At 46.8% G+C, this 15,780-nt stretch overlaps 1 protein-coding gene across 2 annotated transcripts in view; it reads left to right on the plus strand.

Moving 5' to 3' along the window:
* Positions 1–15,780, plus strand: part of RBPJ (recombination signal binding protein for immunoglobulin kappa J region) — a 47,065-nt gene that overhangs the window by 19,545 nt on the left and 11,740 nt on the right. For both annotated transcript variants that reach the window (XM_081958919.1, XM_081958918.1), the window contains exons 2-5: positions 2,862–2,900; positions 4,595–4,690; positions 12,147–12,312; positions 15,124–15,298. In XM_081958919.1, coding sequence (XP_081815045.1) covers positions 4,602–4,690; positions 12,147–12,312; positions 15,124–15,298 — 430 coding nt within the window. In that variant the 5' untranslated portion in view covers positions 2,862–2,900; positions 4,595–4,601. The remainder of the gene's footprint in view (positions 1–2,861; positions 2,901–4,594; positions 4,691–12,146; positions 12,313–15,123; positions 15,299–15,780) is intronic.

A 15,780-nucleotide genomic window follows, 5' to 3' on the forward strand; every position in this document is an offset into this window, starting at 1 on the left:
ACATATACATGAGGGGAACCTTTACCTTAAACCTAGATGCTAAGTAGAGCTAATCTTAATCCTGATTAATTTTTAAATGAGATAATGCCTGACACATTCCAGATTGTTACTTAGAATGCTAAGCCGGAGGGGTGGGAGACAATTTCTATAAGACTAGACACTGAATAAATGAAGTCACCAGATGAACTTGCACCAAAGTGTTTTTACCTTTTAATCTTCAATTAGGATTAGTAATAGTTATGTGCTACTTTCTCAGAAGTTGATTTTGTGGGGAGATTGATTTTCTTCTTTAATCATCTGTCATTTATGCATGATAAATGGATTGTGTTTCCTTGCAAGCTATCTTTAGCAATAGCATCTACGTAATATCCTACTCTTCATAGCCATAATAATGTATTTCAGACGTCGGCAGAAGGTTGTATTTTATGCCGAGCTCTAATGTGCTTTGGCTGAACTTTTGGTGTGAAACTACCTGATATGGTTTGAGTTCTAACAGGGATGGGCAGCTGGCAACCCCCATTTCTTTTAATCTGTACCCATTTTAAAAATGATAATTAAGTCCAATTGTGATTTAATTAAGTTAATTTTTTTAAAAAAAGATTATTTTAATCCCCCTTTTTTTTCATAAAGGTTTCTTTCTCCCTAGTGGTGGAGGCAGCATCCAGGCTGGGTCAATGACAAGAAGTGGCCCCCCTCTGAGCCCGCAGTGCGAAAGCGAGGCAATAAGAGGTTGTTCTCAAAGTTATGGCCACCCTTGCCTCAATACCAGCCTACGTGCCCTGACAGGGCTTAGAGGCTTCGACCACCAATGCCTGGTCCCTGCAAGGACCTTAGTGCTGTAGGGGCGCTGATGTTAACGTTTTTCTCCCTGAAACCAGCCAAGTACTCACAATCCACAATTTACAGATTAATCACAATTTGTTTAAAACAACCGGAGATAAGCGATGATGCAGCCGTCCTAATCAAGGGATTGAGTCAAAAGCTGGGTCTGCCTAGCAAAAGGGGCATGGCTTAACAACTTTACCAGACTCAGTCCTCAAGATGAGTGGATGAAGGTTAACCCAGCCTGGATGCTGCCTCCACCCTAGGAGAAGAGGCGTCTCAGGTAAGTACCAACACCCTTTTTCATAATCCTTCCTCCTCCTGTTTTTCCCACAACAACAACCCTGTGAGGTGGGTTGGACTGGCCCAACCCAAAGTCACCCAACTGGTTTTTCATGCCTAAAATGAGACTATAACTTACACTCTCTAGTTTCTAGGCCAACACATTCACCTCTATACCATAGGTAAAGGTAAAAGTTCCCCTGCACATGCGTCTTAGCCGTACCCAACTCTAGGGGGCGGTGCTCATCTCTGTTTCAAAGCCAAAGAGCCAGCGCTCTCCGAAGATGTCTCTGTGGTCATGTGGCCGGCATGACTCAATGGCAAAAGCGAACAGAGCGCTGTTACCTTCCCACCAGAGTGGTGCCTATTTTTCTATTTGCATGTTTTACACGCTTTCAAATTGCTAGGTTGGCAGAAGCTGGGACAAGTAATGGGAGCTCACTCCGTTACACGGCACTAGGGATTCGAACTGCTGAACTGCTGACCTTCTGATCGACAAGCTCACTGTCTTAGCCACTGAGCCATCGCGTCCCTCTATACCAGTGATGGCTCACATGCTTACGCAACTCCCACCCTCCTCCTGCTTTTGGCGCGCAATGGACCCGTTTTTCGCCCTCCCCAGGCTCCCCAGGCTTTCTAGGAGCCTGGGGAGGGCGAAAACTGCCTCCCCCCACCCCCCAGGCACTCTGGAGGCTTCAGGAGGCTTCCCTGAAACCTCCGGAGGGCAAAAAATGGGCAAAAATGAAGGCTGAAGTCAGTTGGCCAGCCTGTGCATGCGCACTGGAGCTGACAGGGTAACGTCTTGCATTCCCTAACAAATGGCTCCGCATGCCATAGGTTCACCATCACTGCTCTATACCATAGGAGTTTTTTATTATGGTTGCTCACACAATCATCCAGATGTTTAGATTTGGCATTTAGTCGAGTTCTTCCTATAGATCTGGGATAGGCAGATGATGGTGCTTAATAATATTAAATGTTGTAGGATGGAAGCTATGCGGGTGGAGAAGGAGTATGTGTGTGTGTGTGTTGGGGGCTGTTTAATGTCAACCATAGCTCTGTGGCTTCCAAGGGAGGAAGCAGCACATACCAAGGGAGCGCCCAAAAGATGTTACTACACAGTCCTGAACTGGATGAGGAAATGTGGGAAAGATTCAGGATAGCCTCACACTAGGATCTCCCAGGGTATATCTATTAAGTTAGTTGTTATAGTTATAGTCTGTCAAGATTCTGTCTGTGAGGTGTAAGCAAATAAAGAACTCGACTTGATTGGATCTCATTGTGTCGTCTTTGGGCTTCGGCTGGACATAAGCCATTCCAAGTAAAGCTGACTTTTGTAATTGAGGATTTGTTCAATGGTAACTGGTGTTTGAATGGTGCTCAAGATCAGGGGTCTCCAACCTTGGCAACTTTACTGGCTGAGGAACTCTGGGAGTTGAAGTCCACAAGTCTTAAAGTCGCCAGGGTTGGAGACCCTTGATCTAGATACTTTGTGATATTTTGTCCCCCAAGGGTGCCTATTCTTATTGCTATTATCTTTGCTTTTATTATTATCAGGTAAATTGGTCACTGAGAAAGAACAGTTTTTGAAAAATATTTTAGCTTCTATCCTCCTGGCTTGGTCTTAGGCAAAACAGGTCAGGAATGGAGAAAAGAGAGAGTCCACAGTCAAGTTGGCATACGCTGGCACCATTTTGCTTGTATCTCATGACCATTTTGTAATTCATGACTTGTTTTTTTTTTCTTTTTTCCTACAGGAAATTTGGTGAGCGACCTCCACCTAAGCGGCTCACCAGGTAAGGTTCAGGCCTTGTGTTCAGACCTAGAGTGGGCCTCTTCCCCAGTGTTGTGTGTTATAATATCCGCTGCCTCTCTGGAAACGCAAGAGGGATCATTGAAGCCCTCATTGCTATGACAGCAGGCAATCTGTTCTGTTGGCTTTTAAACTCAGTTCTGTCGTTCTCCCTACAGGAGTAGGCAGCTTCACCTGCACCCTCAGAAAGCTGCTAATATTACTCCTTACTTTGATCCTTTATGGAAAACGTGGAGACCAGGATCGTCATATGTGTTACTACAAAGATTATAGGTTAACAGAGTTGGAAGGGACCTGGTAGGTCATCTAGTCCAACCCTCTGCCCAAGCAGGAGACCCTATACCCTATTTCAGTCCAGTCTCTTCTTGAAAGCTTCCAGTGATGAAGCTCCCCACAACTTCTGAAGACAACTTCTGTTCCATCATTGATTGTTCTCACTGTCAGAAAATTTCTCCTTATTTCTAGGTTGAATCTCTCCTTGATCAGTTTCCATCCATTATTCTTCATCTAGCCTTAAGGTGCTTTGGAAAATAGCTTCACCCCGTCCTCTTTGGCAGCCCCTCAAATATTGGAAAACTGCTATCATGTCTCCCCTGGTCCTTCTCTTCACTAGACTAGCCATGCCCAGTTCCTGTAACCGTTTTTCATATGTTTTAGTCTCCAGTCCCCTAATCATCCTGGTTGCTCTTTTCTGTATTTTTCTAGAGTTTCAACATCTTTTTAATAGTGTGGTGACCAAAACTGGATGCAGTACTCTAGGTGTGGTCTTACTAAGGCTTTATAGAGGAGTATTAGTATCTCACTTAATCTTGCTATTATCCCTCTGTTAATGCAATTTAGGATTGCATTGGCTTTTTTGGCTGCTGCCACACACACTGTTGGCTCATATTTAATGGTTGTTCACTAAGACTCCAAGATCCCTCTCACAGTTACTGTTATTAAGAAGTCTGGTTTCACCATGTCTATATGGGCAATTTTGTTTTTTCTTGCCTAAGTGTAAGACTTTACTTTTCTCTACATTGAATTGTGGGGCACCCCTTAATATTACATCTCTCAACTGTAGCCAGTCCATTGACACTGGTGGGAATCAACCTGATCGCTACAGGTAGTCCTTGACTTGTTGACAACTGTAATTGAGCCCAAAATTATGGTCATAAGGGGCTGGGTGGGGTGGAATGACAAGGTGGCCGTGAGAATTTGGAGCAAAGAGAGCCCCAATAGCTTTGTCAGGACTGATGAGAGAGATACAGCTGCACCAGTGGTGGGTTGCAGGCTGTATGCTCCAATACGGCCGTACCAGTGCCTGCTGGGAGCAATGGGTACCATTCTGGTACACTGCTGCTCCAGAGGGCCCACCCGCCCTCCTTACCTGTATTTGTGCTCTTTGGGGCTTCCGTGCACGGAGCGTACGGCACCTGTGCGACGATCCGCTGAGCAGCTGGCGCGTCGAGGTGTCGCGTAGCGTCACAGGAGGTAAGGATGCATGCGCGCTCTGCTCGCGTTCATGTGGACGCCGGCCCCCGTTGCACTGTACCGTTCACACCGGGTTCTGGAACCCACCACTGAGCTGTACGTAGTTCAGACACATGGCAATGTCAGCCTTTTGGGGTGCTTTAAAAGATACCTGTATAAATTGTTTTTTTATGAACTTGATGGCCTTTATTTTTCCATTCTTAGGGAAGCTATGAGGAACTATTTAAAGGAGCGCGGTGATCAAACAGTCCTAATACTTCATGCAAAAGTGGCTCAGAAATCCTATGGAAACGAAAAAAGGTAACGACGGGTATCTTGAATTATGCACTGGGCTATTTTGCAATTGAAAATTAAAATTAAAAAAAGTTATGAAGGGAGCAGCTTTCAACAATCCTTTTCTATTTGGATGTCATAGATTGTAACTCCTAGAATTCCTGGCTCGGAAGCCTGCAGGGCAAGTTTTATATAAGAAGGTAATGAGATTATAAGGCACGCGATGGCTCAGTGGTTAAGACACTGAGCTTGTCAATCAGAAAGGTTGGCAGTTCGGTGGTTTGAATCCCTAGAGCTGCATAATATGGAGTGAGCTCCCGTTACTTGTCCCAGCTTCTGCCAATCTAGCAGTTCGAAAGCATGTAAAAATGCAAGTAGAAAAATAGGAACCACCTTTGGTGGGAACGTAACAGCGTTCTGTGTGCCTTTGGCATTTAGTCAGCCACATGACCACAGAGACATCTTCGGATAGCGCTGGCTCTTCGGCTTTGAAATGGAGATGAGCACCGCCCCCTAGAGTCAGGAATGACTAGCACATACGTGCAAGGGGAACCTTTACCTTTAATGAGATTAGAAAGAATTGTGTAAAATTTCTGGATTTTGTGTTGTAAAAATTTAAAATACACTACACGATTTTAAGGTTCTTTTTCATTTCTACAGTATTAGTTGACAAACTAGCTTAAAAAAATCCTGAAAAGTAACTGTTCAGGAACCTTAAGATTTTGCAATGCAAAGATTGCTCTGAATTATTTTAAATCGTTTTTGTTACATTCACCCCTTGGGTGGAACACCATCTAATGACCATTTAATATAAGTTCTTAACAAGCATACATTTTTATCAGCCAAATAAATTACAACAAAGTAGATTTTTAAAAAACAGTGGCTGTACTGTATATGCATCAGAATTTCATTATTTAATGTACGCCAGTGTGTTCAACAGAAAAAAGTGACAATAAAGGTCTTGCCTGGGTCTTTTCTTGGTTTCTCTAAGCAAAACTGGGTTACAGGAATTGGGGAAACTGCTTCAGTTGTAATACTTTAGATTAAATTCTTACTGACATTCTTTCAAATTGTTTCCCCTCATTTTTGTAGCTTAAAAATCTATAAGTTGAAAGATGTTGTTAGTTGTGAAGTCGTGTCTGACCCATTACAACCCTATGGACAACGTTCCTCCAGGCCTTCCTGTCCTCTACCATCCTCTGGAGTCAATTTAAGCTCACGCCGACTGCTTCGGTGACTCCATCCAGCCACCTCATTCTCTGTCGTCCCCTTCTTCTTTTGCCCTCCATCTTTCCCAGCATTAGGCTCTTCTCCAGTGAGTCCTTCCTTCTCATGAGGTGGCCAAAATATTTGAGTTTCCTCTTCAGGATTTGGCCTTCTAAAGGGCAGTCAGGGTTGATCTCCTCTAGGATTGACCGGTTGGTTCGCCTTGCAGTCCAAAGGACTCACAGGAGTCTTCTCCAGCACCAGAGTTTGAAGGCCTCCATTCTTTGGCGCTCAGCCTTCCATATGGTCCATCTTTCACAGCCATCCATTGCCACTGGGAAAACCACAGCCTTGACTATATGCACTTTTGTTGGCAGGCTGATGTCTCTGCTTTTTAGTCTGCTGTCTAGAGTTGAAAGATATAATAATCATCTAATTTTTCAAAATGCAGTGCAAACATTCTCAGGAATATACATGTTCTAAAAACAACTATTAGATATGAGCCATGATTAAATATTTTAATTTTTAAAAGAACACATGTCTACCCTCAAAGGCCTAGTTGGTAAATATTCATGTGGAGTTAAAGGCACTACCTTCCCACTAATTCCAAATCTACCACAAGAGAAATCTTTTCATTTATTAGAAAAGCCAGAAGAAATAACAAACAAAACTTCTGGTTTCTACATAGGTCTGTTTCTTGCCCTTCGGAGCCTTCAGGAGGCAAAAAACGGTCCTACGAGCAAACTGGAAGTCAGTTCCCAAACTTGCGGTTTGCCCATAGGGTTGGTCTTTTGCACTCTGGAGGCTTCAAGGAAGCCTCCAGACGGCGAAAAATGGCCGCAAAAGAAGGCTGAAGTCAGCTGGCCAGTATGCGCATGTGCCCTGGCCAGTTGACAGTGCAACACCTCCCTTCCCCTTAAAAATAGCTCTATGTGCCACTTGTGGCAAGCGTGCCATAGGCTTGCCATCACGGTTCTATACAATTGAATTGAAAACCCCCTGATATTGCATTCATATTGCCCTATACCGTACAATTCAATATAGTTACTGCCCTGGGATAGAAGCTGTTTTTCAGCCTATTTGTCCTTGTTTTTATTATCTTGTACTGTCTGTCAGATGGTAATAGTTCCCCCCCCAAAAAAAGGGTGCCCAGGATGAGTTGGATCTTTAAGAATTATTCTTTCCTTTTGGTGCGTTTTCCTTCTAAAATGGCATTTTGTGCTGGATACCAATGATCTCGCTCTGAAAGGGCATGCACATTTTCCGGTAGATTCGAGGGAGGGGTAACCACGTGGGTATTATCACAGCCTGATTGGTCCATAGACTGAGAGAAAGCTGATAAAGGCTCCTGCCTTCCCCTTTACTTCCCAGTTTCCTCTCAGTCTTTCGGTCCTAGTGCTGAGTAAATTCCAAATTAGGCTGCGGCCCAGAGACAGTTCTGCTGTCCAAGCGGCTGGGGGAGGGCCCCGTGGGGCAGCCTCGCCTCCCCCCCCCGTGGGCCATTGGATTCGAACTGGTCCCCGGGGTGCGGGGGTGTCGGATTCAACTTACCGCAGCCGGGAAACCGCCGCTGGCCGTTCTGGCGCTGTTAAAAGTGCACGAAGAGCCCCGTTAGCCGCCTGCTGCTGCTGGAGCAGCAAAAATTCGATTCCGCGCCGTCCCAGCTCCCTTAAAGGGACGCGCGCGTGTTTTGAGGCATGCGGAGTCTCGTTAATGCAGAGGAGCCTCCGCAGTAAAAGTTGTGTGTGGAGCGGCGTTTTAAAAAGCCGCATATTTCCTGAAAGCATCAAAAGGCTTATCTCGGCTGCTATCACTAGAGGCATAGCTCAGAGGGATAGGGCTTCTCACTCTAGCAGATCCCTCGGGCGCCACCTTTCTAGAGCTTCTTCTCCATCAGTGGTGAGTGAAACCTCTACCCGAGGGGAGGAAAATTATAATGATTTGGGGTTTTCGGAGGATGAGGATGCAGCTCCTCCGGAGGAGCCCTCCTCTTCGGCCTTGCTTCCCCCAGTTATGTTTAAGCCTCTGCTTAGTAAGGCTCGTAAGACCACCAAGATTGGTACTGGTGACCCCATGGTTCCACCGCCCAGGGATCCTGACATGGCTATGTTCTCTAACACAGCCACCAATAAGGCAGAGATCCCTGCGCCACCTTTGTTTCTGGAGGCGGTCCAAAATCAGTGGGCGCGCCCTTCTAATTTTTCCAATCCAGGCAGCAATGACCGTCGTTTCTATAACATGGAGCAAGCCTTTGCCAAGGTCTTGCAGCTTCCCACGGTGGACACCCCAGTTGCAGCTTTGGTCTCCTCTTCTCCCATGGTTTCTGGAGATGCAGCAGATAAGATGAAACCAGAGGACAAGAGGGCGGAGCTTACTCTTAGAAAAAACTTTAATGCTTCGGCCTGGGCTGTTAAGGCGGCGGCGGCCGCCTCCTACTTTAACCGGGCCACGGTAATGTGGTTGCACAAGCTGCAGGAACGCACTCCTATTCAGGATGAGCGTCTCCATCAGGACATCACTAAAATCTTAGCGGCCTCTCAATTTTCAGCCGATGCCACTCTGGATGCGATGAAATTCGCCTCTAGTGCCCTGGCCACTTCAGTCACCTCCCGCCGCCTGTTGTGGCTTCGCAACTGGCAGATTGACAATAAAGCCAAGTGGAGTCTGGCGGGGGCCCCCTTCGCGGGCACCAATCTCTTTGGAGAGGCCCTAGATCCTATTCTGATAGAGAATAAAGATAAGAAGAAGGTCCTTCCCTCCAATGCCAAGAAGGCAGAGTCCAGACCCACTCCTTACCGTAGAACTCCTTACAGGGCTCAGGAACAGGATCAGCAGCAAAGGTTCTCTTCCTTTAGATCAGATAGGCAGTTCTCCCGCCCTTATTACCATGACCGCTTCAGGTTCCAGGGTCAGAACAGGCGGCCCTTTCGTGGGGGGGGGGGGGGGGGGCGGCCGCCCCTTCCGCAGAGGGAAATGACTCGAATCTGGGTCTTCCCATAGGCGGCCGTCTGGCAAACTATGCGGATCAGTGGGACGAAGTTACCACAGACGCCTGGGTCAGGGCCACCGTCCGGTTCGGCCTAAGACTGGAGTTTCTTTCCACCCCTCCGAACTTGTTCAGAACCTTCAACCCCTCTCGCGACCCGGAAAGGCGTCGACTCATGGATCTCGCAGTGGCATATCTCCTCGAGATTCAGGCGGTCGAACCCATTCCAACCGCAGAGCGCGGGTTAGGACACTATTCAAACTTATTCGTGGTTCCGAAGAGTTCGGGGGGCTGGAGGGCGATTCTAGATCTCAAGCGTCTCAATCAGTACCTCCTTTACAGACGCTTCAAAATGTCTTCCCTCAGGTCCATTCTCCAAGGGGTCAGGCGGGGGGACTACATGGCCTCGATCGACCTGACCGAGGCCTATCTTCACATCCCCATCCTCCCAGCCCACCGGAAATACCTGCGGTTCTCCCACGGGGACCGCCATTTTCAATACCGGGCTCTACCCTTCGGGCTGGCCTCAGCGCCACGCACCTTCACGAAGGTCTTGGCATTGGCGGCTCACCTGCGCTCAAAGCCGGTGAGGCTCCAATGCTACCTGGACGATGTCTTGGTACAGGCACAATCCTTGTCCCAGGCCACCCTCGACCTCCAGTTCACCATCAGGTGCCTTCAGTCCCTAGGGTTTTCCATAAACTTCCCCAAGAGTCATCTCACCCTGTCCACACGCATCTTACACTTGGGGACGGTGATAGATTCAGGGACAGGGATGGTTCAGCTTTCCCCAGAGTGCGCGGAAGTCGGTCAGTTTCCATCCTGACCTTGTCTCAGCTACTTGGCAAGATGGTCTCCTGCATCGGCGTGGTTCCGTGGGCCCGGCTCCATCTGCGGCCATTGCAGTGGGTCTTGATCCCTTACCAGAGGAAGAGGATGAGCAACTCCCTGAGGTCTCTGCAGCTTCCTGCATCGGTCCGAGCGTCTCTCCAGTGGTGGCTGTCTCCTGCCCTAGATCGAGGCAACACGTTTTGGGAACCGGACAGGGTGAAGGTGACGACAGACGCCAGCCTGTTCGGCTGGGGATCGCTGGTGAGGACCAGGATGGCGCAGGGCCGCTGGTCCGTATCGGATCTCCGACACAACATCAATTGGTTGGAGCTGAAGGCAGCACGTCTGGCCCTACAACACCTCAAGGAGACTGTGCGGGGTCGTCACGTGTTACTTCTGACAGACAACATTGCCACGAAGGCCCACATCAACCGTCAGGGGGGCACGCACTCCCGGGCTCTCTGGCTAGAGGCGCTGAGACTGGGGGAGTGGGCGGAGACGCATCTAGAGTCGCTGGTGTCCGAACACATCTCCGGAGTCTCCAATCATCAGGCGGATTGGCCGAGTCGTGCGACACTTGACAACGGCGAATGGAGTCTCCATCCACAGCTGTTCCGGAAGATTTGCCACAGATTCGGCGACCCGCTGGTGGACCTGTTCGCCACGCCACGCAACGCACAGCTCCCGAGATTCTTCTCCCGTTTCCAGTGCCGGTTAGCAGAAGGGACGGATGCGCTCCAGAGCCGCTGGCCTCAGGGCCTTCTTTATGCCTTCCCTCCCATTCCCCTTATCCCAGGGACCATCAGGAAGGTAGTGTTAGAGAAGGCTCAGGTCATCCTCCTGGCTCCCTACTGGCCCGGGAGACCATGGTTCGCAGACCTGGTGCTCCTCTCGGTGTCCCAACCATGGAGGATTCCTCGGGAGGAGGTTGTCTTGTGCCAGGGGGTCTTGATACATCCGGAGCCCCAGTGGCTCCACCTGACCGCCTGGCACTTGAGCGGCTGCTCCTGAGGGAGGCCCACCTGTCCGCCAATGTCATCGAGACCTTGGAGGCGGCTAGGCGTCCCTCCACCACCAGGATTTATAATTCCACCTGGTCTGCCTTCGTTAGGTGGTGCAGACCGTCAGGCCTAGATCCCACCAGGGCCTCTGTGGCTAATCTCCTAGACTTCTTGCAGAAGGGTCTGGAGGGCGGCCTAGCGCCCAATACTCGGCGCAGGCAGGTGGCCGCCCTAGCCACGGTTTTGAAGGGGGAGGGGTCCTTTTCACTTTCACACTCCCTGCTTATCAAAAGGTTTCTTAAGGGGGCTTCTAATATTCGCCCCCCTCCCGTTCACAGATTTCCCACTTGGGATCTCCCCCTGGTCCTCAGAGCCCTTACAGGTTCTCCTTTTGAACCTATCAGGTCGGTGCACATGCGACTGCTGACACTCAAGGTGGCGTTTCTGGTGGCCATCACGTCGGCTAGACGCATTTCAGAGTTAGGCGCCCTGTCTTCCAGGGACGACCTTTGTATCTTTCACCTGGATAGGGTGGTTCTCCGCCTTGATCCTTCCTTTCTCCCGAAGGTGAATTCCCCGTTTCATAGGGCTCAGGAAGTTGTTCTCCCTAATTTTTGCCCAGCTCCTTCCCACGAAAGGGAACGCCTCTGGCACCGTTTGGATGTTCGCCGGGCCTTACGAGTCTACCTCCGGAGGACGGAGGAGGTTCGTAGGTCTGAGGCCCTGTTTGTTTCTTTTCAGCTGGGGTCCCTTGGGGCTAGGGTTTCCTCGGCTACCATAGGGAGATGGATTCGCCAGGCCATTGAGGTGGCCTACCAGGCTTCGGATAGGGTTCCCCCATCGGGTATCACTGCCCATTCGACTCAGAGTGCAGCCACCTCGGCAGCATGGGCAACCAGGGCTCCCTTTGAGGACATTTGCAGGGCTGCCACTTGGGCTTCCCCAACTCCGTTCATTCGCCATTACCGTTTGGACTCCTTTGCCTCCGCGGAGGCGTCCTTTGGTCGTAGGGTCCTACAGAGGGTGGTGGCTGACCCTCCCCCGGGGCCCTAGTTTTCCCTCCCTGGGACGTAGCTTGGGTATGTCCCACATGGCTACCCCTCCCTCGAATCCACCGGAAAACGGACGTTGGTCTTACCTGAACGTCCATTTTCGGAGGATTAGAGTGAGGGGTAACTTCCCGCCCTAGGTAGTTAGCTGGGGCCGGGGGAGGGCAGGGAGGCTCCTGGGTCTTCTTGTGCTTCCTTTCTGCAGGTGCTGTAAAACCTTCGTCTTCGAGGAAACTGGGAAGTAAAGGGGAAGGCAGGAGCCTTTATCAGCTTTCTCTCAGTCTATGGACCAATCAGGCTGTGATAATACCCACGTGGTTACCCCTCCCTCTAATCCTCCGAAAATGGACGTTCAGGTAAGACCAACGTCCGTTCCAGGTGAACCTAACATTCTGCTCTTTTGTCTTCAGATTTTTTTGCCCTCCTCCGTGCGTCTATCTTATGGGTAGTGGATGGAAGAAAAAAAAAGAACAAATGGAGCGAGATGGCTGTTCCGAGCAAGAGTCTCAACCATGCGCCTTTATTGGGATTGGAAATAGTGACCAAGAGATGCAGCAGTTAAACTTGGAAGGAAAGGTGTGTTGAATGTAGTGTATAGTTTGCGAACCGGTTTACCTATATATCATGGTCAGTGTGAGTAATAAATCGGTTCAAAGCGCCAGTGTATTAAATTTGCACCTTCTCTGTTCATTCGTAGCCACTGAGTATCTTTTGGCTTTTATCCTGCTTTTATGCAAAAAATTAATAATTAGATGGTCTCATACCCTGTTTTTCCGAAAATAAGACCTCCCCAAATCATAAGCCCAATTGGGCTTTTGAGCACATGCACTAAAATAAGCCCTCCCCCTAAAATAAGCCCTCCCTGAAAATATTGCAACACAGCAGCTGTGATGAGGTGATCACGCTTGCTGGCTCCTGCACCTCAAAAATAATAAAGACCTCCCCGAAAATAAGGCCAAGCCTTATTTCGGAGGTCAAAAGAAAATAAGACCCTGTCTTTATTTTCAGGGAAACACGTTAGATTTTTTTTGAAACCCTGTTTTCATACTTCTTTAGTGACTGCAATTGTACCGGCATCTCAATCTTTAAGCAGAGTGGTTGCTGAGTGAAAAATCGCACGGACACAACTGCCCTTATGATTTTACTTCAGCTTTCCTTTGCTTTGCAGCATCAGGAGATAGCAATAATACTTAGGCTTTACATCTCTCTGTAAACAGTTTACAGAGTCAGCATATCCCCCCGCCCCCCCAAACAATCTGAGTCCTCATTTTACCCACCTCAGAAAGATGGAAGGCTGAGGAGTCAACCTTCTTTGAGTGAAGAATCAAACTGCTGGCGGTTGAATGCAGAGTTTGCCTGCAATGTTACATTCTAACCACTGCCCTACCACAGCTCAGGATATCGGCCCAAACATCTGGGTGAGCCCAAATGGTGGGGATGGTTTTAAAGCTCGACTCACAAGAAAACCGGGTAAAAGGACAAATCTTATTAAGTTTTTTATTGATTTTTCAATTTAAAAAATATAAACAGTCCCATCTTTCCATAAGCAGTGTGTCGTCTGGGTACAAATATTTATGTGCAACATTCTTCCATAAATTATAATACATTGAACAGTTAAATATTGTAAAGCTCTTCATTTCCTTCTTAACAAATCTTCTAATAAAAATACAATACAATAAGATTAAACATAGTTATTATCATAATACTCATACTAAAAATTGTCATTTTATTCTTATCTCTATCTTAATATATTTTCTATTCTTCTTCTTACCTTCTTTTATTTCCAATTTCCTTTTTTATTCTCTAACCATTGATAAAACATTTCCCATATCATATAAATTACTTTACTTTACTTTTATTTAGACTTTTATACCGCCCCCTCTCCCCAAAGGGACTGATAATCATCAGTTTGTTCTTTCTCCTTAATTGCCAATGTTAGTCTATTCATTTCTGCACATTCTAATGTGTACACATTAGCACACAACAAACATCAAATGAATGAAGTAGTGCCAGATGTTTTCCTGGCAGGATGCCTGTGAACTACTTAGGGGCAAACAATCATGAAACTGATTAGGGTCTTGTCAGTGTCAGGCAAAGTTTATCAGCTGGAGGGCTCTAATCAGCTAATTAAGGTTACAGAGCTGAGTTTGTTAACTTGAAGTTGGCACTTTGTGCTGTGGAGAAAAGCAGCTTGGAAAGTGATAGCTTGATTTGGCAATTTGAGATAAATAGATTAAAACAGGATCGGGTGTATTAACTGATTGTAGGTGAATATGTGCCAGAGAGAGAGACATTGCCAAGGTTGTAAATATGGACATTGGGTACAGTTTATTTTTTCACCACCATTGAGCTGCAAATAGTCATTGGCTGAGGGTAGTCAGTAAACGAGGATTATCTGTACCTATATGCTGAACTTCCTTTGTTGAACAAAAATACATACGTCATGGTGATGCTGATAAATGTGCAAACATTCTGGCTAATAAAAGAAAACACTACTTTCCTTGCTTTTACTCACTGAAAGGGAGTTAGATTACTAAATATCCTGTTTGAAATCATCTTCTGACATTGCTGGCTTTGTTTCTCTCAGCAAAATGAAATTGCCTGTTTATCAGAGAAAATGGAAAGATAAAAATAGTTTCATGGCGAGAGACTGTTCCTTCTTTTGCAGAGATTATTAAACATTACATGATAGAGAGAATTCTTGATCTAATATGACTTCATGATTTCACCACTGACAATAACGAATTGGTCTAGTAACTTCATAGGGATGCTATTTTATTTATTTTTATTTAATCCCCACCTTTATTGTCTTTATAAATAACTCAGGGTGTTGAGCATCCCTAATATTCCTTCCTTCCTCCTGTTCCCCTGACCTCTCTGAGGTGAGGGATTGAGAGTGAATGATTAGCCCAAAGTCATCTAGCTGATTTTCATACCTAAAGCAGGACAAGAACGCAGAGTCTCCTGTTACCATTTCATAATAAGGCAGCGCTATTGTTTTATCCTAGTTTATAATGAACAAATGATTTATACCGCACTGAGAATATTTGCTTTTGTTTCACGCAGAGTGAATTGTATAAAGATGCCTAAAGAATGTAATGAATTATATCAACATCACTGTATTAATACAACATAACAAGATTTATGAGACAGAGTGGTGCAGTGGCCTAGAGGTGGAGCTCTCCTCTCCTTCCTGCACCTCAAAAATAATAAGACCTCCCCGAGAATAAGGCCAGTGCTTATTTTGAAGGTCAAAAGAAAATAAGATCCTCTCTTACGTTTGGGAAAACACAGTACTAAAAACTTCAGATTGGTATATCTATGCATAATTACCTTTAACGGTACTTCATTGGAAAATACTAAACTACTGTCCCTTTTTATCCACAGAACTATTGCACAGCTAAAACTTTGTACATATCAGACTCTGACAAGCGAAAGCACTTCATGTTATCCGTAAAAATGTTCTATGGCAATAGCGACGATATCGGTGTTTTCCTTAGTAAACGGATCAAAGTCATCTCCAAGCCTTCAAAAAAGAAACAATCGCTAAAAAATGCAGACTGTAAGTATTGGCAGGCAAGCTTCATTGACTGTGCTCCATGTTTCTCATATGTGCTGTGAATTTGTGAGTTTTCCATTCATCTCTTAAGACTGTGGCCTTTGGTAGAGCAATCCCATTATCAAATAACTTCCAGGCATTACAACAAAGAAAGTTTTTGATTTCAGCTTCCAACAATCTCAGTAATTGGACAGACGAGGGAGAAACAATTATGTGTGTTGTATTTTGGAGATTACCGTACTTTTCGGAGCTTAAGATGCACTCCCCTCCCCCCCCCCTAAAAGTGGGTGAAAATTGTGGTGTGTCTTAAACACTGAATCTTGCTGAAGGCCAGCTGGCCTTCATCCTTCGCGTGTCGAATTTTTGGCCGGTTCTAGGTGGTGGCGAATGGGCTGTGCCGAATGAGTTGCGGCAGTGGTGAACAGGCCACGGCGAATGGACCAGGTGAATACCAGATAGATGCTGGGAAGCAAAGGCAGATTTTT

The sequence above is a fragment of the Natrix helvetica genome (assembly GCF_964273705.1).
Source record: "Natrix helvetica genome assembly, chromosome: 7".
NCBI classification, from domain to species: Eukaryota; Metazoa; Chordata; class Lepidosauria; order Squamata; family Natricidae; genus Natrix; species Natrix helvetica.